Below are 21,685 nucleotides of genomic sequence, written 5' to 3'. Positions count from 1 at the left end.
AAAAAAGTTAAATCTTGTTTTTCTGCTCAGTCGTACTATCTTTGGTTTCCCTGGGAAACTGGCTTATCCTACAAGGTGTGAAAGACCCACCTGAATGCTCACCAATAGTACCTTTAAATGGACCCTGCTGTTTACCTATTAAGACCCTAACAGAGCTTGGCTTGCATTAGTTTGCCAATAAATGTCTATTAACGCATGCGATGCACTATAACAAGTGACATGCGAAGATGCATGTGAAGGCATCTGCCCGGGTCTGTAATTGGAGACACCATTAAAAGCCCATACCCACTTTCTCCCAGGATTTCTTCTTTCATTTGTGGATGAGATCTAGATTTGGGGGAAAAAGCTCTGGGAAATAATTTTCAGACTACATTGTTCTGTTCACCACCCTCTCCCCACCTCCCGGTGAGAGTAGGCAGGGCATGAGAGGGAAAGCTGATTTCTAGGCAGTTTTCCTGCCGCTGCACGTTCTGTGTTACTGGAGCATTGGTTGCTTGTCATTAGTGGGAGCTCAGAGTATCTTAAATGCAAAGATAACATGGGAGAGAGCTCCAAAAATACAATGCATTTAAATCAGGCACTTCTTTATTCTGTATGCTAACTCTGGGCGTTCACTGCTTCACTGCCTCTTGGTACATACAGCCCAAAGTTGTCGCCTCATGAGAGCCATTAGTTGGTGTTCTTTGTTGCACTTGAAGTGTAGCACTGTAATGCCTGTCTTTTCCAAGATTATGTATAGTGGGAGAGAGCACCTTAGTAATTTTCTCCTGTGGAAACTAATTCTATAATTTCTATCCCATCCCCAACCCCTCTACACACACTCCTACAGGCCTGCTTGGATGCTTTGAATGGCCACCAGTTTATTTCTTATCAGAGTCCCTGTTCTTTCTCTCTTGCCAGAAGGAGGGACATGTGAAGTGATAGCAGCGCACAGATGTTGTAATAAGAATCGCATTGAGGAGCGGTCACAAACAGTAAAGTGCTCCTGCCTACCTGGAAAGGTGGCTGGGACAACGAGAAACCGACCTTCTTGTGTCGATGGTAAGTAGCTGGTTTTGCATTTCTCGAGGTGTCCATCCAGGTGTGCACTGTGCATGACGTATTTTCTCATCTCATCTAGATATGGTTCAGGATAAGGAAGAAAGTACATCCAAAGTGCCGGTCCTTGGCAAGAGATTGCATTATTCTTTCTCTGACTGTAGGGTTTTTCAATTAGCATGTTTTTCCATTTTTTAAAGATTAAGGTAAGTGAATTTTTTTAAGGTCAAAACTTTGAGGGGCCAGCTCCTTTGGGAAGCTAGTTTATGTTGTCACTATACATAATGATCATGGTGACAGTGATAGTAAAGATAGCAATACCTAACCTTGATTCAACAAACATTTGTGTATGTCAGGTTGCTGGTCTAAGTATTTGAGACTGATCCATGAACAAATAATCACCCTGAGTGTTTACCATATGTCAAAAACTGTTCTAAACACTTCTCATGTATTATTTAACTTAATCCTCCCCCAAATCCTGTAAAGCAGAGCATCAGTTATCTACTGCTGTGTAACAAATTACCTCCAGAATTTAAAGCTTAAAACAGTAAACATCTCACCACTTCTGTGGGTCAGGGACCCAGGTTAGCTGGATGGCTGTAAGTCAGGGTCTCCATGTGGTTGTAGTCAGGCTCCAAAGGCTTGAATGAAGCTGAAGGATTGTTTAAAGGTGGCTCGCTCAGGTGGCTATTGGCAGGTGGCCTCAGTTCCTTGACATATGGACCTCTCCACAGGAATTTCTTACTCTCAAGACATGACACCTCATTTCCCCCCGAGCAAGTGATTCGAAAGAACAATACAGAAGCTGCGGTGTCTTTAAGATCTAGCCTCAGAAGTTACACTCCTTCATTTCCATCATTTCCTATTGGTTATATGAATTAGCCCTATTCAGTGTGTGTAGGAGGGGGGGTTACTAAGAACTTTTAGACAAGGTGGCAGGAATCACTGGGGGATCGTCTTGGAGGCTGGTTCCATAGGCAGGCACACGTCCACCTCTGCCCACTTGAAATATTTAAAAATAGAGGCTTCCAAGGAGCAAGTAATTCACCCAGTGGTGATGAGTGATAGCTTTACTGATTCTTGAACCAAATCTGACTGACTCTAAAGCAATGCTACTGTCAAACAGTGAGGTCAAGTTTCAAAGGGACTACAAATCTCTCCCTCCAGTTTGTCTTTCATTAGTTTAGAGATGGGTGTGAGTTGATCATCAGACTCATTAGTAAGAAATTCAGAACTCAGAAAAATGAGTCACTTGTTCAGTGTCACACAAGAATTAGAATCCCTTTTCCTATGGTCACTTTTTCTCTTTCTAGATATAGAGAGCAGAGGACAAATTCTAGGTTGGCTTTTGTTATGTGTCTTCATCACTGCTCATTAAGTGGTTACAAAGCCAAACACTCAAACTAGGCCAAGTAAAAGGGGAGCTATTATAAGGAAAACGGAAAGCCTAGAGAACCTGATTGTAGAAAATTCATCCAAACCTCATTTCCCTAAATTCTACAGTCAGCTAACATCTCTTTTTCTTTGTTATTGGGCCATACTATCACTAATCTCTGGTTCCCTCTTTGTTCTCCATGTGGACTGGCCCCCTCTTTAAGGGTGTTATTTACTGTACCCCCCCCCCATAACTTAGGGTGTGAGGCTTTTATTTCCGTGGTGGCCACTCTGGTGCCACTCAGCATGATGGTATAGCTTCAGAGCCCCCAAATTTTAACTCCGTCCCTATACGTTCAATGAATTTTCCCAGCAAACAGAATATGAGTGGTCCAGCTTGGATCATGTTAACCCTTGCCGAATGAGCTGCAACCAGAGGGGCAAGTTCATGTGGCACATACAGCTGCCTGTTCTGTTATCATGAGAAGATGAAAAAGAGGTTGTGATTCATAATGGTAAGGAATTCCGGCCAATTTTATTGGGCATGATACTGAAATTGCAATCATGCTAAAAGAGAGCAATTCCTTAACTTTTAGACATATATACTAAAGTTTTGCAGATGAAATGCTGGGTTTGGGTTTACAATAATCTAGTATATGGGTGCTGGTGGAAGGGAGAGTTAAATGGATATGGATAGATATCAAACAAGATTGTCCAGGTGTTGATATTTGTGATAGTTAGGCAACATATACTTAATGTTTTACTATATTCTCTCTACTTATGTATAGTTTTTAAATTTTCCGTAACAAAAAAATCAAATAAAAAGATTCATGATGGGAAAAAAAAGAGATTTGAAAGAACCAAGTGTGTTAATCAATGGTTCTCAACTGGAGGAATATCTGAAGACATTTTGGTTGTCACAGCTTGTGGAGAGGGAAGGGTGGCAAGGGGTTTCAACTGGGTAGAGACCAGGGATGCTGCTAAATATCGTACAGTGCACAGGACAGCCCCCCACCCTCCAATACAGAATTATGCAGCCCAAAATGCCAATGATGCCAAGATTGAAAAACCTAGTATTATGACTATTTGCGTGTTCTACATCACAGTCAACCCAGGAGGCATGCCCAGTAGAGGAAAGTCAGACAGCTAGATTAATAAAACCTTTTTGCCCTTCTTACATGAAAAAGCTCTTGGCAGTAGAAGGCAATAAGCATTATAAAACCATGATGATTTCTCATGTCTTTTGCCAAAAAAAAAAAAAAACAAAAAAACATTGAGGTTGTTAACTGTAAGTCTCCACTTTGTATCCAGTTCATTTTTATCTCTGAAGATCTAGAGACAGAACTGCCTTCAGGATTTGGATGCAAGATACAAAAATGCATTGTCTACTGGCATAGGGGCAAGTGGCATCTGGTCCCAAGTTGTTGTGAACCATATAATGGCAATATTTTGTCTCTTAGAACGAATTTGTTTGACTTTGGAAAATCTAAACGCGTTATAGTGGTAGGTACAGATAGGAGGGTTACAATCTCTATTTTCCAAGCAAAAGTCAACAACTTACACATTGGCATGTATAAGCAAGCAATTTATACATTGGTATGTATAAGCAAGTCTAAACATTGTTGGGATCAAAATTGTTTCAGTGGCCTAGATCTCTATATGCAAATGAAATGTAGTACATAGATATAAATTAGTAATTCCAGTGTAGTTATTAAGATCATGAATTGTGAAATCCAAGCGGTACCAGTTAGTAATAGAATGTCTTTAGACAAGTTGCATTTGCTTTCTGAACCTCAATCTCTTCAACTGCAAAATGGGAATAATAATTGTTTCTACTTCTTAAGATTGTGATGAGGATTAAAGAAACCATAAAATATACTTTGTATAACATATGGCCACTCAAGTGCTCACTAAAGGACGGTTTCTATGTCCTATCTTTGCCTGAAACTTTGCTTAGAGAGAGGCAAAGTTTTATAAAGTTTTGTTTCATATTAATTCAGTGCAGTAGAATCATAGCTATCATCTTTTCTTAGAACTGCTTCCAGTTAATGATCCTGGATATCACTAATACTGGTAAGTCATTTTCAGTAATGGAAGTTCATTATAGGGATTTTGAAAACTACAGAAATACAGCCATACATTAAAATCACCCATGATATTGTCACCCATAGATTATCATTTCTTTATGAGATAAGACATTAATTTATAATCTTCAAGTCTTATTCCATCACTAATGTGAAAACTCACATAGATATTTTATTGAAAAAAAATGGTAAGTACTGCTTCATTGGAGGATGGTTTCACTTCGTATAAAATCTGATGAACATTTTACAAGTCAAGACATTATTATTCATAGCTACAGTAGATTTCAGGGGTAGATACACTACAATTTATTTAACTAAATCCTCCACTTTGAAACATTTATAGTGTTTTTTGCATTCCCCTTTCTCAGTTTTCTAAGAATGAACAGAAACCAGCTTTTCGCCACGATAGCAATTGACAATCCATGCACCACATTTGTCCTAAATGTATCCTATCTCATATAATGCATTTCCCATAGTAGGTGTTCAGATTGCTATTATTTGCTTTCCTCTGAAATTGCAGGTCAGTTGCCTTCTACAGTATTTTCAAAACCAGAGAAACAGCTATGATTTTAAAAGAAGCATACATTGGATTGCTTTAAGACTCAAAATCTGAGAGACCAGATCATTGAAAATGAGACAGAAATTTTGGAATAAAATCTTAGCAACATCTTTAAGAGTATAGTATATGGTAGTGGGAGAAATTTGTAAGAGGTAGGCTTTTACTTAAAAGTTATATTCTATTGCCTGCTAACTGAAACACACCAAAATATACACCTAGCAATTTAAATATGAGCTAGTCATATATAAGTATTTATAAAAGCATTATACTCTTAGACTTTTGCCTAGCACTATTCTGAAGTGAATGTAAGTCGTTATGCTCTTAATATCTAGTCTTGCTGAAAATCATGCAGCCGATAAGCAACAGAACCAGGAGATCAGTTGGACTATCTGGCTGCAGGACCCCAATTCATCAGGTGCAGGCAAACAAGTACCAATACAAGAAATATGTCATATTCCAAAGGCTTTCCTGCATAATGCCAAAATTCTGGTGAGAAGGTAACAAAGAGCCACCATGTGGACACTTACACACTCAGTATTTTGAACGCTATCTCCCCATTACCTTTCCTCAAGAGGCTTCTAGGTCATTATCCTTTCTAAGGTCATTGTCATAGAGTTGGATGGAAATCTTTTTTACAAGTAATGCTTTCACTTTTATAGAACAATCAGAGCTTCTCGTTTAAGGCACGGGAAGATAGTATACCTGTCTTGTGGGAAAATGTTCATGCAGTTTGCTCTATATTTTCATTCTCATGTAATTTGCATCTTGGAAAATAATTCTGACTTGGAAAAATATGTGATAAAGAAGCATTTTCACTATCAGTTATTATGGGAGGTCCTTGCAGAATTTTACCATTACTCGTATTAAGGAAAATCTCCTTGATGAATTCAAAGGTCTTTCATTCCCTCTCAGTATAAATGATGCCCGATTCAATGACTGATTACTAACAAACTTTACTTGCTGCTCTTGACTTATACTGGATCATCACCCGTTTACAGAAAGTAAACGCTCTTGTTCCCTCTGGCTTTATATCATAAGCCTTTCTAACATTCACATTTAGGAAAACCCCAGAGTTTTTTAACTATTAGTGTACAGTTAATGCAATAGGAAAAAAAAAATCACACTCCTGCATATTTTTGTGAAGAAGAAACAAATAACAATATATCAAGACACTTTGCTCCTGATTTATTAGTTTAGCCTACAAGATGAAAGTGGAAGAGACAGAAAGGCAAGAAAAGACAGACATAGGGAGAAACATGGGCTGAAATAGAAGGAGAAAATGAGACAGAGAAACGTACAAAGAGGGACATGAGAGAGTGGCTCAGAGGAAGGATTTTAAAAAAGAAGAATATGAATCAGAGACACTTAGAAGGAACATTAAAACATCTATATATAGAATTGTTTGATTCATTTTCTCAAACAACTGCTTGTATTCAGTCTCTTAATTTATGATTATTTTAACAAAATAAGAATTATTGATAGAATCTGAATTTTAAATACTTTTTCAACTTGCATTATTCCAGAACCAGAATCTCCACAAAAACTGCTTCTGGAGATTGCCCTTTTGGCAAATGCATGATAAAATTTTCTTGACCACGTACCACCATTTTTCCTTAGAGCCATATTTCCTAGAGCCAGTCCTAGTTGAGAGAAAGTTCTGGGAATTGAAGGAAATTTGAAATTTCCCAAGGGATTCCCAAAGAATAAAATGAAATCAACTTGAGAAACATTACATATTAAAGCCCTTTCTTAGCCTTCTGGAAGCATGATACCATGTTTATCATGTTCCGAAACGTGACAGCATGGTAAACTCTGAGAAGACCTGAAGACAAAAACTTGTCGAACTCTGACCTAAGTATATCTCAAACTCTTTTTGACCACAAAGCCTTTTTCACAAAACACTATCTCCATTTGTGAGGGTTGTCATAAAAAGTACCACAAACTGGATGATGTACAACAGCAGAAATTTATTGTCTCATATTCTGGAGGCTAAAAGTCTAAAATCAAGGTACCAGCAGGGTCATGCTCTGTCTTATGTCTGTAGGGGAGAATTTTTTCCTGGTTTCTGGTGGTGGCTGGCGATACTTGGAGTACTTCAGTTTATAGCATAATGTTTGCATGTGTCATCACTTGGTCGTCTTTTCTCTCTGTGTCTTCTCTCACCTTCTTATAAGGACACAGTCATATTGTATTAGGGCCCACTCTACTTCAGTATTATGCCTAATTAAATTCTGACTTGAATGATCCTATTTCCAAATAAGGTCCCGACTGAGCGACTACAGATTAAATAGGATTAAGACTATAACATATCCTTTTGGAGAACACAATTCAGCCCATAACAAATATTTATTCACATCCTGTATTCCCAGCATTTCATGAAATAAACTTTGGGCCATGCTACTTTAGACAATATGAACTTTTATTTTTTCAGCATAGGCTTTTAGTCCTTGTGAGTCCAGTTGGCAATTCCTATGCCAATAGCTCAGTGTTTTTTTCTCAGGCTGGTTGACCAAGCACTGCACAACTGAGCCTGATATAATGTGATTTATAATACCTTAGCAACATGGCATACTCAACTCCAGTACAGAAATCATCTAAGACCTTCAGGAATAAACTTTAGACAAAAAAACTAAAGCCAGGCGGGTCAGAGTGGATCAGCTGGCAGAGTCCTTGCCTGCCATGCCGGAGACCCCGGTTTGAGTCCCAGTGCCTGTCCATGTAAAAAAAAAAAAAAAAAGCTAAAGCCCTTATTTTTAGTCACAAATAGTAAATGTTTGGGTGGGGACAGAAGATATGACCTATTTTGGTCCCACCATTTTTATTGTCTTCCGCATGCAATGGAGTACCAGGATAATGAATTGCTGTCATCTGTCAGTGACGCACATTGCAGCAATGGTCTGCAGTCCGTTCATCAGTGGCTCTGTTTGAAACTTGCTTTATTCTTCCAAGGCAGCATAAGCTTGTTTAATGAATGGAATGCTGAGCTCAATTGGCTTCATCAGGGGGCATTTCTGAAAGGAGATTCCATCATTCTTATTCAAAGAGGGTTTTCTAGAGCACCATTAGTAAAGTAGTAGCATTTTCAGGCATAATTTCTGGATTAAATGTAAATTTTCCTTGAAACAGCATTTAGTCCCCTATTTGGCACCTAAAACGACCTAATTACATGAGGAATCCAAGTCTGGCATTCATGAGAAGTATAAGAGTGAAGGATATACAAGAACTGACATGAATCATGAGCGTACTCAACCATGTTGTTCCTTCTAATAAAATGTCTGTGCCCATATTTTCTCCTTCTCATCATGAAGAGAATACGAAATCGGTCTTCAAGTATTCCTATCACTCTTAAGAGTGAATGCATTTTTTTTTTTTAATTTTAGAAGAGCCCCTGCCAACTGACAACCCACTGGCAGAATCCACCCTCAGACCTGTTCCTTGTTCCACTTGGCATAGTATTGGAAAAATTGACTTTGCATGTCTTCAGAAGGGACACCAACCCTCCGGTCTCCCACAGGCCCCACCATTCCCAATTGATATGCCACACCTGGCTGTGGTACATTGCTGATACCTGCCTGACCCTGAATTGCAGAGTAGTTTCCCTACTACTCTCAATAAGTAAATTAATTTTTTGAAAACTGACTTTTTGTTATGAAGGTGTTATACACAATATGGGTGTAAATAGAAATGTATATATATATACTCACAGAGCAAAGAAAGAATAAAAATAAAATAAAATTCTCCCTCTACTCCTGTTTCTTACCAACCCCTTCCACATCCTAATTACCAGAAAAAATCAGCTACCAGATGCATATGCATGCTTAAAGAAAAATCTTTGCATGTGCAGACCTATAGATACACATTAAAAAAAGCTTTATAAATTGAAATAGTGTATTATATAGAATGATCTGAACCCATATCTTTAACATATGAAGATGTTTTTAATAAATATTTCATTGAAAGAGAAAAAAATAGCTGGTAAACATGGGAAAATGCTCAACATCATTCAGTTGAAGAATGTAAATTAAACAGGATGAACTGCAATGTTTCATCAATCAAATAGGCAGAGATGAAAAAGTTTGATAATACCCAGTATTAAGGAGGGAGGAGAGAAAAATTACATTTAAATCACACTCAGTGATAAATGGTTTACATACTTAATTAGTTAGCCACTTTTCTCTTATTTGATTCACCGAAAGGGAAGAAGATAAATAGGAAATTTTGTAATAATACTGGATGTTTGGGGACATAATACAAATTATATGCATTATCACTGCTTGCTGTGACTTTATTTAATAATGGATTTTGAACATATAATTCCCTGCATTTCCTAAAGAGTATTGGGTTCATAATTCTGGATATCATCCAAGAATTTGTATGTCATTTCAATGGGTATCCTCTGTATACTTGGTTATAAATATAATAAACCCATTGCAAACCAACTCTATGCAGTTACTTGTAAGGTATAAGATTATTTGCACAAAGAATATGTCATGGTGTATTTTTCTGTGCGTGTGTTATTTTATGGCACATCCCAAATTTTTGTCACTTGTCTAGCTAGCACGATCTTGGTTACAATACAATACCAAATTGATCAAGGAAATTTCCCTAAAATAACCCCAAAGACATCAGTTTCCATTTATCTTCAAAGAGCTCAGGTGTTTGCAAAGACCTGTTCTTGTCTGATAGGAGAGCACTTTTAATCAATTCTTATTTTTTTCAGAAAGGGGGAAAAATGTTGTTCTATATCTAAGGAGTCATCCCCTCATCCCTCTAGCTGGGACCCAGCCTAGATAACATGAAACTTCAGGGTCCTGTGTTATGAATGTGCTGTCTAGATGAATAACGAGCACACCTTGTGAATTATTTCACACTTCTAGGAAAATCTATAGCCTTGTCCTTCTGCAACAGCACTCAAAGCTGCTGAGGATATTGGTACATTTCTATGCAGAAGATTCAGATAACTTCATCTGAGGAAGCAGTAAAACCTGTGTTTCCTTCTGGGGGTTATATAGAAATTTAAGTTGATGGATAATATTTTGAAAATAATTATTTGTTCCTCCATTTTCTCAAGCTCCTTGAATTTCTCAGGATCTTTTTCTAGCTCAAACAACAAGACATGAGTTACCCATTAACCTGGGAGCAGAGGTACTAATTCTTGGTGTTTACATTCAAAAGACACTCAGAGATTCAGATGCAAAACTGAAAAATGATTTTTTATTTTCCTGCCCAAAACTGTATACAGCTGCCATGAGCTGAGGGAGGGGGAGAAAGGAAGGACCACTTGGGTAGAAGGAACATCACTCACTGGAGCAAGGACTATTAGCCACTAGAACCAGAGAGATATGTATGTCACCACCTATAGACCCACTCCAGCCTCCAGCCAAGAAAGCAGCATAGCCATAGCCCAACACACTCTGTTCATCTCCTTGTGGTTGCCTTCTAATGAAGTTCATTCATTAACAGCAGTTAATATATTGCACATTGATTATTCAACAGGAGTCATAATTACCAGCATTCTAAGGACGCCTTAGATTTTCACCCTGCCTAAGTGATACTATGAAGACCAGGAAGTGAGAGGAGGACTCTGGGCTCCTAAATGGGGGAAGAATAAATAGTGACAGAAAGGGAATATCATTCCTTTGCTGCACAGGACCAGATGGGTTCAAGATCTCCAACTGAGCTAGGACATTGGTGGAATACTCTCACCTACCCCAATCCATCCATTTCACTTATAAAATGAATAATTCTAATAATCCCTGATTTTATTCAAAATTTCACTACTGTATTATTAATAAAATTAAGGCTAAAATTCAATGGACCATCAACTAATATTGCTTGGCCTAGTAAAATGATTGGGTGGTTTAATCAATCGCTAATTCAAAGAAAGGTCACATCCTTCAAATATGCATATATGCACAGAGAAGTTTTCATTCAAGATCTCCTTTGGTGTCTGCATATGAATTTTTCTGTATGCTGGTATCTGTTCTCATCAAGCCTTTTCAGAGAGAAACCTAAACCCCCTCAACAATGCCTCAAGTGAAAAGGGAGGTTGTTGTGAGGATGTAACATGTTGCAGAATACAAGACCAGAGATTTCCCTACAGCAGGCCCCATGGCAGCTAAAAATGAAATGCATTCAGGAGCCAGGACATCTGTATTCACGGTAGCACTCTCTCAAGGCCCTGATGTCACCTGTAACAGGCTCTCTCTCAATATCTGCCTCATTCTCTTTTCTCTGTCAAACAGGGAGGTTAAGTTCTCTGCATGTCAGCTGGCAATGATCTCAACTATATGGGATACTAGTAATAGGACTACTTTAAAACTAGTAATAGTACTGGTTTACAATTATAGAGTCCTTGCTATGTGCCGGATCATGTGTATTGCATGCATTACTTTCGATAATTCTGACAACAGCTTTTTAAGGCAAGTACTGTTGTTATTCCCATTTTATAGAGAAGGTATGTGATGCCTTAGAGAAGTTACATTATTTGTTCCAGGACATAATAGAGGTAGATCTAGGCCCCCAAATGGAGAACTGCTATAAATAATGAGCAGAAGATGGCATCATCACAGATGACCATCACCCTGACCCTAACCCTAACTGTAAATCTAACACTCAAACTAATTCTATAATCAACCCTAACCCTATCTAACACTTGCCATACCATAACAACCCTAACCCTAACTCCAAGGCTCAGAGTACCTGCTCAATTCTTGTATTCCCCTCCTTAGAGAATGGTGTTATTCAGCCATAGACCCTTACTTAAGTACCCCCTCCAACCCTTCCAACCCACACCATCATCTCATTCACATTCCATTTATCTCAAATCCATCAATTTTTCTCCATTCCCTCATTTCAAGATTGTTACAATCTAGACTCTTACCTTGACCCATATTAATCCTTCTGACTAAAACGCATTCTCAAAACCTTTCCCCATCCCATGTGACTCTTACTCCATTCCCCAAATTGTGTTGCCTCCTCTAGAAATCCTCCCTCAACATGCCGTACCTAATGCTAATAGAAGCCCTCCTATGCATCCCTGAACTTGCTGGATAACATGTGTCATAACTCATCATAATGTACAATAATCTTTTGTTCATGTGTCATCTCCTCAACTGGACACACTCACCCATTCATTCATCCACTATTATTTTTAAACACTAATGGTATGCCAGGCATAATGGCGTGTAGTAACGAACAAAGATAGCCCTTTGTTCTCCCGGACCCTACCATCCAGCAGAGCAGACTGCCCTTCATCTAAACATATCTACAAATGTGTAAACAGTAACAGTATGTTCAAAGGGAAAATAATTTAGTCCTACAAGAGAATATAGTTACAAAGAATCTGAAGGTGTCTGGGAAGCTGAGAAGTCTTCTGTGAAGAAGTGACGAGATCTGAGATGTGAGGTTTGATGCCAGCCAGCTGTGTGGAGAGCACTCCAGGCAGAGAGAACCACATGGGTAATGTCCCTAGGTTTTGATCAAGAACCAGAGCTGTGGTGGCAGAAACTCAAGAAACAATGAGATCATATGGGAGAGGAGACAGAAAACATGAGTAAATGCCAGACAATCAAGATTTCTACAATTGAGAAAATGTATCTCCACTTTCTAGTGTACTACTTAAAACTGAAATGTGCTAATCAAATACTAAGAGAAAGTACCAGTGGAAGAATCTGTTGTGGGAAGTCGTCTAGAAAGTCAATTTGGAATATAGACAAGTGTGATGGGGAGGTAACATTGAAATCCGTCAACTGAGACAAAAATCTCCCCAGGTGGTGTCTGACAACACATTTCAAAACCTCTATACTCAAACTTCAGACAATGTCAGAGCAAAGCAAGCCAGATTGCCTTTTTGATGTCACCAGCTTCCACACACGCTGCTGTCTACACGATTGCTGTCACCTGCACATCTCATGCTCGTTCTACTCCTGGCCCCTTGCACTGCTACAGATAATCCTTACAATAGTCATCCAAGTCAAATAAATAGAACCTCACCATGGAAATTGTAGGTCACCACCTTTCAATTCTGTATTCTGCCTTTGGGTAATAATTTTAACTATTAAATTCCTTATATGGGGAGGAACATCAGGGTAAAAGGATTCCAACTTGGAAATATATTTAAATATGTGGATAACTACAGGCTCGTGACAATTCATTTTCTTTCTGATTAACATTTATGTCTTCTTTAATGACAACTCATTTCTTTATAAATTGACAATGCTGTGTTCCATGTTGCCAAAAACCTAATAATAAAAAGTCTCTATAACAAAGGATGTTTGACAAACCCATTCCTGAAATCTGGGAAAGCATGTGAAATTCAGATGTCTGTGCAGGCATTTTCAGGGTCTATTTTGTGAAGAAATAGAGAAATGATTGTTTCTCATTTTACAAGTCCTATTTCCTTCAAAATCATCAAGCACATGAATTTGAGAAACAGTAGTAAGGTCATATGCGCTGTGCAGAGTTCTCTGCTATACTTTAGAGGCCTTATGAAAAATTATAATGACTATGGAAATGACAGTGGTTGGGCACTGATATGTATCAGGTACCCCACTGAGCATATCCCCAGCATGGTCATATCTGATCTTTACATGTGAGATCATTATCAAATAGACAATCATTATTGCCGTTTTACTGATGCAGAAACTTAGGCTCAAAGTAGTAGAGGTTTGCACAAGATCATGCAGGTTGTTGAGCCAGGATTCAGCCTCAGCAATTGGATAGCAGCATCCCTGCTTCCATCCAGATAGGATGTATACCAAGATCACCTTGACTGCCAAACGGACAAATGGAAAATTTTATGGCAATAGAGAATGACTGCTGCTCAGGACACACCAGGCCTGGATTTCAACCGTCATTCTGCCACTAATTAGTCACATTGCAGTTCAGCATGTTACTTTCCTGAAACTGCAGTTTCCTCATCTGTATGAAGGGAATGAAGACAGCCTGACATCAGAGAGTTGTTAAGAATATTAAATGGGATAATCTATATAAAGCATGTAAATTTATTATCCAATCTCTTGGCATATAATGAGAGTTCATATTTGCAACAATAAATTATTTCTAGAAAATATATTAAATTTGTATGTTCACTGAATGCATTTCTAGATTTTGAGATAAGAAACCATGAGCCAGACCTGCAATTTTAATTGTAATACTTCTATTAGTGTACCCCTTTCACGTTTAATTCCCACGAACCACAAAAACAATGCTTTCAAGCTGGCAAAAATGTGTGCGGGGAAACTAAAGCAGATTGGACCATGATATAAGAACTTGTCCCCAGTCAGGCATGAAGCATGAAAACAAGGAGAATGTGACATGCTGGTTTTCTACTCAAAAGCAAAGATATTGAGGCCTTCATGGTCTGATCCCAGCCCAAGTGAGAGAATGCATTTTTCAAGAGCATGTAGATACACACAAGCAGCTCTGATATTGAAAGATATCATGTGAATGATGGATTTTAGAAAGGAAGGAGGGTGCATTTCACCAAATACAAGGCTTCTTTGGTGTAAACTGACTCACCCCTGACTTTGGTCTATCCATCCCACAGACAGGCTACCTTCTGTCTTTTCACTATAGAGAGCTTCCATAGGTGACCACATTAATTGTGGCTTCAGAGACTCAAACCACTCCCAGTTCTATACATTCAGGCTAATTCATTCTTCCAAACTCTAGATGTTTTGTTGCAGGCAATTTTTAGACACCTCAATTTGGATTTCTCAAAGCCATCCCTAGACTCAGTATTTCAAAATTCAGCCCATGTTCTTTCCAGCAGCCCAGCCACTCAGGAATGGTGCCCACATCAGTGATAGCAACTCATCTGTTCATTTTCCAAGCCACTTCTTGAGAAATACCTTTGCCCTTTCTCACTCCCACCTGGCCCACTCCATTCAGTCACCAGGTTTCCTTGATTCAACCGCCTAAACATCTCTCTAATCTTGTCACCGTCCTCTATCTGCACTTCCAACAGCCAAGCTCAGGCTATTGTCATCTCTTGCCTTGATTACTGAATGACTTTCCCTGTTATTGCCTGGAGTCATTATTCTATGTGGCCCCAGAAATTGATTTAAGTCTTCTGATGTATGCTGCTAGAATATTTTGTTCTTCCCTCTTTGTAACATAATTTTCACTTTAAATTACTTTCCTGTATTATGTTCATTGCTTACAACAGAAGCTCCTCAGGCAAAATCCATGATGGTCTTGTTCACAGCTGTACTCCAGCACTCAGCACAATGTCTGGCACAGGTGCTCAAAAATTCATACCTTTGGCACCTAATAGTAGAATCAGAGGGATCTGTGTTCAAATCCCAGTCTACTGTGGTCCTAAACCTCAGCATCCACATCTGAAAACAGGGATTATAAGAAGATTTAGCCATCTTGTGTTTGTGATCATGAGGATCACTAGAGGAAATGCACGTAAAGCACTTAGCACAAAATTTGTTCTCAATAAATATTAGCTCTAACAGTTGAGAGGATTGATACGGGATCGAGATTTGGGGACTCCCTCTGGGGCTCTCCACTGTTTTATGGAGGCAATGAAGACAGTCAGGAACAATTCCCAGACTTGCACCCGAGTATGTGTTAGTTATGCATAATAGGGCTTTCTCCTGGCCTGAATACTCAACAGGCTCAACTGAAGAATATTTCATTGTCTCCAAGGGGAAAGCTGAAGAAAGATGAAGGTCCTCATACTAGATGAGGCCAATCAAAAACCAAGTTTGATGTATTTTTTTACTTCATAGAGGTAGAAAATCTCTGTTGACAAAATCAAATTGGCAGTTAGTGCACTAAGCATTTAATATAACCTAAAATCAGAAAACTTAAGTTTTCATGTGTATTACTTGAGGGTCCTGGTATTATGTGTGGTGGTAATTTGGGCCTGAGGTGGGCCAAGCTTCTCCAGCAATTAAAGGACTGTTCAGTAGAAGGTTTCTCTCTTCAGAGTCTCTATAGTTCTATCTGATACAGTAGCTGTGAATTTGTTAAACAAACAAACAGAAAAAAAACATTTGCTAGAAAAGACAGTACAAATTTATTCTTGGCTGATACAAAAACAGATTCCTCCCCAGAACCTCATCAAATTTTATACTTAAAATGGCTGTTAAAGTATATTAAAGAGTTTGACATTACTTCTCCTTTTCCTTGTGTTCATATGTTGAGAATTTTTTAATTTCATTTTGATGTAAGCAAAACAGAAGACAAAGTAGAAGCAATCTGTTCCTGGGTGAAGACAAAACACGTATCAGGATGAAGTTTACACTGAGTTTTTAAGTCAAAAGATGGAACTATTCAATATATACATCTTGGTAACCTAACAAACCATTATTCAAATGGGAAAACTCTACAAATGGATTTGGCAGGCTGCTAGTTGATGGATAGTAGTTTAGTATACATTTCAGCTTTATAAGCATTTGTCTAAAACCTGTCATTTTTGAGGATTTCATCTTGCAGAATCTATAGAATTCAAGACAAACATGTCTAATACCACTTCCCTTCTATATAAATAATGAGACCTAAATGGCCCAAGAAAATGCCCAACTTAGAAGATTTGTTCCATACATACTTACTCATGCACTTCTTTCACTGCTGAACACCATAGACAGAGTGACTGGCAGGACATGTTTCCTTCTCTAGCGATTTTGAAGTCCAGGGGAGAGCTAGACAGGGAAATGAATGCTATCAAAATTGTTTGATTTGTGCTGTGATTGTGTTGATCCCAGGGTCCTTAGAGAGTAGAGGTGAGGGTGTTAACACATGGTGGAAGAGAGGTAGTTCTGGTTAGCTTTCCAGCAGAATTACCACCCAAACTGAGACCCCAAGTGTTGAACCAGGTAAGAAGATGAAATACAACGTTCTGGACAGAAGGGAGAACATAAGCAAAAGTCCAGCGGTAAGACGCAGCCTAACGAATCCAATGAACTGAAAGAAGTTCCATGTGCCTGCATAGGAAAGAGTGTGGCATGGACTGGAAGAAGGTGAGACAAGGGGGTCATCAGGGGCGAACTCGTATGTCCAGGGCCCTGCAGCTGTGTTGAGGCCATGGAATTGTCCTAAAAGTGATGGGGCCAGGCACTAAGTGTTTCATGCAGATAAATGACATAGTTTGTGTTTATCATTAAACAGGAAAAAAAAATTAAAGAAATTGCTTCCAAACTATTTATAGTTCTTGGTCCGATATTTCTAACCAAATATAGAGAGTAAACCCTAGAAATGCCAGAAAGGATGCAGGTTAATTCATCAGACGTACTGTTCAGTGAGCAAAGTCACATCACAGTTTTGCTGGCAAACTCCAAAATGCAGAGTGGAGGTTATGCAAGAGGCATTACCTCCCTAAGGGAATCCCAACATCTTTTTAGCCATATCATCGAAGACCTGCATTGTACATATTCGAAAGGTCCAGGGCAAGATTTCAGGGTTCTTCAGGATACATTTTGGTATTGCATTAGGGATCCTTAGAGCAAGGGAAGAATTGAAGCCACTCTTGGGCAAAAGTGAGAAGCGCTGGAAAAGCCCCTTCTGTGAGGAGGATTGACAAGCCTAAGGAATCTCACCCCCAGGTACATGTTAGAATCAGCTGTGGAGATTTTAAACATATATCCATGTCTTGATGACACCCTTAGGGATTTTTTATTTAATCGGCCTTGAGTGGAGCTCTACAAGGGATACTAAGGTGCAGTGGCTGAGAGCATGGCCGGGGCATCAGGCAGTGTGGGGTGGGGTTCCAGCTCTGCAACTGACCCCTCTGCCCTCTGTTTCCTTAGGTATATAATGAGGGTAATAATAGTACATATTTCATAGGGTCCATGGGAGAATCAAATTTAACAAGTAAAGTGATTTACAAAATACTTGTTATGTAAGTACTCAATGGCTATAAGCTATTATTCTTCACTCAGGTGAAGTTAATGGCAGAAACAAGGACAGAGAGGATGGAAAATCGCAGATTATGTACTGAGGACACCAGTTAATTTAGTTTGGCTAGTGCCTGGGGGAGTAATAGGAAAACATTTAGAAAGGCAAGACGGGGCCAAATTGCTTTCTTGAGTTCCAGGCTAATGTTTAAATTTGAGCAAGTGTTCATTTATTGATCATCTAATAACATAGTCCCCAAACATGAGGCAAGCAGGTGGATAAGGTACAAAACAGAATAAATGAAAGGATCATTCAGAGTCCATTCTAAAGCTTGGGTTCTGATTTGAATTTAACACAAATGTGGACCAACAGATGTCTCTGTGAAAAGCTGAAATTAAATCAACATAGAGCTTCAAAACTGCACAGCAAGTCACTGGGTATTAATAACCCCAGGAGCCCAGGAAGGCAGATGCTCATCTTTGTGACACCTTGGGTCTCATTAGCAGATGTAGCCAAGTTCACTTCTGTTGACCAGAAGCTGTCCAATTTATTAAGAGACTCTAAATGGTGCTAAAAATTGTTTCCTACCTTTCAAGCAGAAAATACTAAAAGTGGCTTGTACAGATGCATCCAACACAGCAAGATAAAGATAAAATGCAATATAGATGGGACAGGAAGACAGACAAGAAAATGAGGGGAGGAGACTTAAGTGGAAGCCAGGAGGAAAGCTAACACAACAGGGCAAGCTGTAGGGTCTGTAAATATACCAGAAATGTGTTACAAATTTGTCTCTAAGCTTTCTAATAGGCAATGCAAAGAGGGAAACAAGATTAGTTACATGATTTAAAATGTTCCCTAAATGCAGGCTGTTGCTTACAGGATAAACTGCTATTCCTGGTCCAGTGCTACAGAGAAATATCTCCAGGTTTAACTAAAGAGGATACGATGTAAAATATCAAGTAATATCCTCATCACATACCAACACTCAAAGAGAGACACATAGTGGTCCTAACAGATATTTAGTGAGTGAAGGAAGGAAGCAAGTAAGCAAGCAATGAAGAAGGAATCTGTACTGTAAATTTATAAAATTTATGGGATGACTTGCCAGCATTCCTCAATGCAAGCTGACAGCCTCCCACAATTCAATGAAAGTGTTTACACATTGGGTACACAAAATAACCTGCTGCAGATACTAGCTCTCAGCTCACCTGATGGAAACCAGAAATAAGTGTTATTACCCAGAGAAAGGAATACATTAAATACCCCATAGGCAACCTTTCCTAAAATCTGATTTTCTTTACTGGGCATCTGATGAGCACTGGGGCAGTAATTTCATGTTCCACTCCTATATAAATCTGGCCGCTTAAGTGGCTTAAGACAATAGAAGTTTACTTCTCATTCACTTAAAAACTGATACAAGTGTTCCTGAATGGCGGTTGTCTCTCCTCCACATGGCAACTCAAAGCCTCAATCTCTCCATATTGTGGCTCTGTCATATCTGGCCTCTAAGGGCATCTACATCAAGTGACAGACAGTAAGAGAGGCTAGAAATGCCCCTCCCTAGAGTATACCCTAGAATTGTGTGTTGTACTTACATTCCACCAGTGTATGGTCTCACTTTGTTGCAAGGGGCCCTGGGAAATATAGTCCCTGGCAGGGCAGCCTCTTCCCAGCTACATCTTCCTATTATGAAATAAAAGCCTAGATCCCTGGAAGGTGGCCAGCTATCATTTCCACAGTACTCATTTCCAGCCACCAAACATCTCTGCCCCTTTCTTACCATACAAAGAACACACTCCTCTTCTCGCTTATTTTTCCTCCATCACTTCTACCCACCAAGGATCACATCCAGTGTTATTTCCTAAAAATGACTCTCAAGTTGACTTTGTTTCTTTGTCCCCTCACCCTCGCCAGACACACCTTATTTCCATTCATATGCATTGGCCAGGAGTGGTCACATGACCCCACTTAAAGGAAGGGCACCTGAGAAATGTAGTAATCTGGTAACAACACTACACCATGAAAAGGAGAACAAATCTTTGGTGAAGAGTTAGCCTCTGTACTGTAATTCCTTCACATATTTGTAGCAATGTGGATATTATGTTAAGTACATATAAAATGCTGCTACTGCTCTTGCTTCTTTTCACACAGATGGATGTGGGTTCAAGTACACCTTCATGAATTATGGTCTCTGTAACCTCAGGTATTCCTTTACCCCTTCTGAATGTCACATTTTGTAATCTATCTACAAAATACTGATAGTAGCAACTCCTTCACAGATTGATTCTATTAAATGACATAATTATCTACATTACTAATAAATTTCCAGTAATTTAAAATGAATGTGAAAAGTTACTTTGATGAGTATAGCCCATATCTGTATTTAATGGTTGTCATAAACCAAAAAGTACCGAATAAAGCTTGGACATCCTGATATTTACATCTCTAAGGAATTTCATACTTTTTAAAATTAGCATTTTGGGGCACCATTTTTTGTTTTAGTTTTTTTTTATTTTTTATTTTTTGTATGGGCAGGCACCCGGAATCAAAGCCGGGTCTCCAGCATGGCAGGCGAGAACTCTGCCACTGAGCCACTGTCGTACCGCCCAAGTACTTTTTTTTAATGTGGAACTACCTGCTTATTATTGTGACATCAGCTTAGCAGATTGCCTATTTCTGCCTTTTTTGCTTTTTGCATTTTGGGAGAGTAAAAACTCAAGATTTGTTGATCAAACCTCAACTGCTCCAATGCAGTTGGAAGAAAGTCTTCTGACTGTGAACTCTTTGATCCAAATTTGTGTGATAGTAAAATGTGCACCTGCATAGAATTTACTCCTGAAGGATTATCAGCTTTACGAGATTATGGTTTTAATCAGTCCACAAATGAACAAATGATCTATGCAATGAAGTATGGGTAAACTAATTTTATCTGAGGGATTCTCCATGGATAATTTGTATTGAACAAATATATAAATACTGATTAAGTTGCAGACATTGAAATTACAATTCAGCATCAAAAGGTTTTGAAATGAGTTCTATCTGACAACTGGATAGGAAAGAATCCTCCTGTTCGGACCAGCTATGGCATCCAATTGGCCTAAAGCAGTGGTTCGGAAGGATTAGTATGTATCAGAATCTCCTAGAGGGCTTCTTAAAACACAGACTGTTGGCCCTCATTTCCAAGGTTTCTGATTCAACAGGTGCAGGGCAGGCCCCCAATTTGCGCTTTTAAAATTTCCCATTGACATTGCTGCTGCCCTTGAGACAAACTCTGAGACCCACTGGCCTAAAGCAGAGGTCAGCAGTCTAACCAATCCTGCCTGTCACTTGTTTTTTTAAATAAAATTGTATTGGAACATAGCCATGTCCACCTGTCTACGAATTGTGCATGGCTGTTTTCACACTTCAGTGTCAGTGTTTGGTAGTTGCACTAGAGAATCTATAGCCTGAAAAGCCAAAAATATTTATTATCCGTTCCTTTACAGAAAAAGTGTGTTGACACGTGGCTAAAGAAGTTTCTGGTGAGTGTGGAAGAGGACTGGAAGAGGCTTGGCCTTTTTCCTTCCAACCATACTACACATAAATTCCCTGTATTGCCTTGTTAGGGGTTGGCTACGAGCTCAGCAGCACCACAGTCAATTAGAAGGACAAATCACTTATATATGCCTGTCATTAAAGAATGAAAATGAAAGAGAATTGAATTACACACTTCAGTACCCAATTTCTACTAGATGGATAGAAGACTTATGTCTACAAAGAATCATAAAGTCAGCTTTCATCT

At 38.9% G+C, this 21,685-nt stretch overlaps 1 protein-coding gene across 3 annotated transcripts in view; it reads left to right on the top strand.

Annotated features, from left to right (window-relative positions):
- The window catches only part of TAFA1 (TAFA chemokine like family member 1), a 581,723-nt gene that overhangs the window by 477,696 nt on the left and 82,342 nt on the right, over window positions 1-21,685 (top strand). For 2 of the 3 annotated variants that reach the window (XM_077130364.1, XM_077130363.1), the window contains exon 3: window positions 901-1,041. In XM_077130364.1, the coding sequence (XP_076986479.1) occupies window positions 901-1,041 (141 nt within the window). The remainder of the gene's footprint in view (window positions 1-900; window positions 1,042-21,685) is intronic. The other variant, XM_077130365.1, reaches the window with a different exon arrangement.

The sequence above is a fragment of the Tamandua tetradactyla genome, chromosome 15 (assembly GCF_023851605.1).
Source record: "Tamandua tetradactyla isolate mTamTet1 chromosome 15, mTamTet1.pri, whole genome shotgun sequence".
NCBI classification, from domain to species: Eukaryota; Metazoa; Chordata; class Mammalia; order Pilosa; family Myrmecophagidae; genus Tamandua; species Tamandua tetradactyla.
Note: the sequence above shows the minus strand (reverse complement) of the source record. Positions and strands in the feature narration are given on the sequence as shown.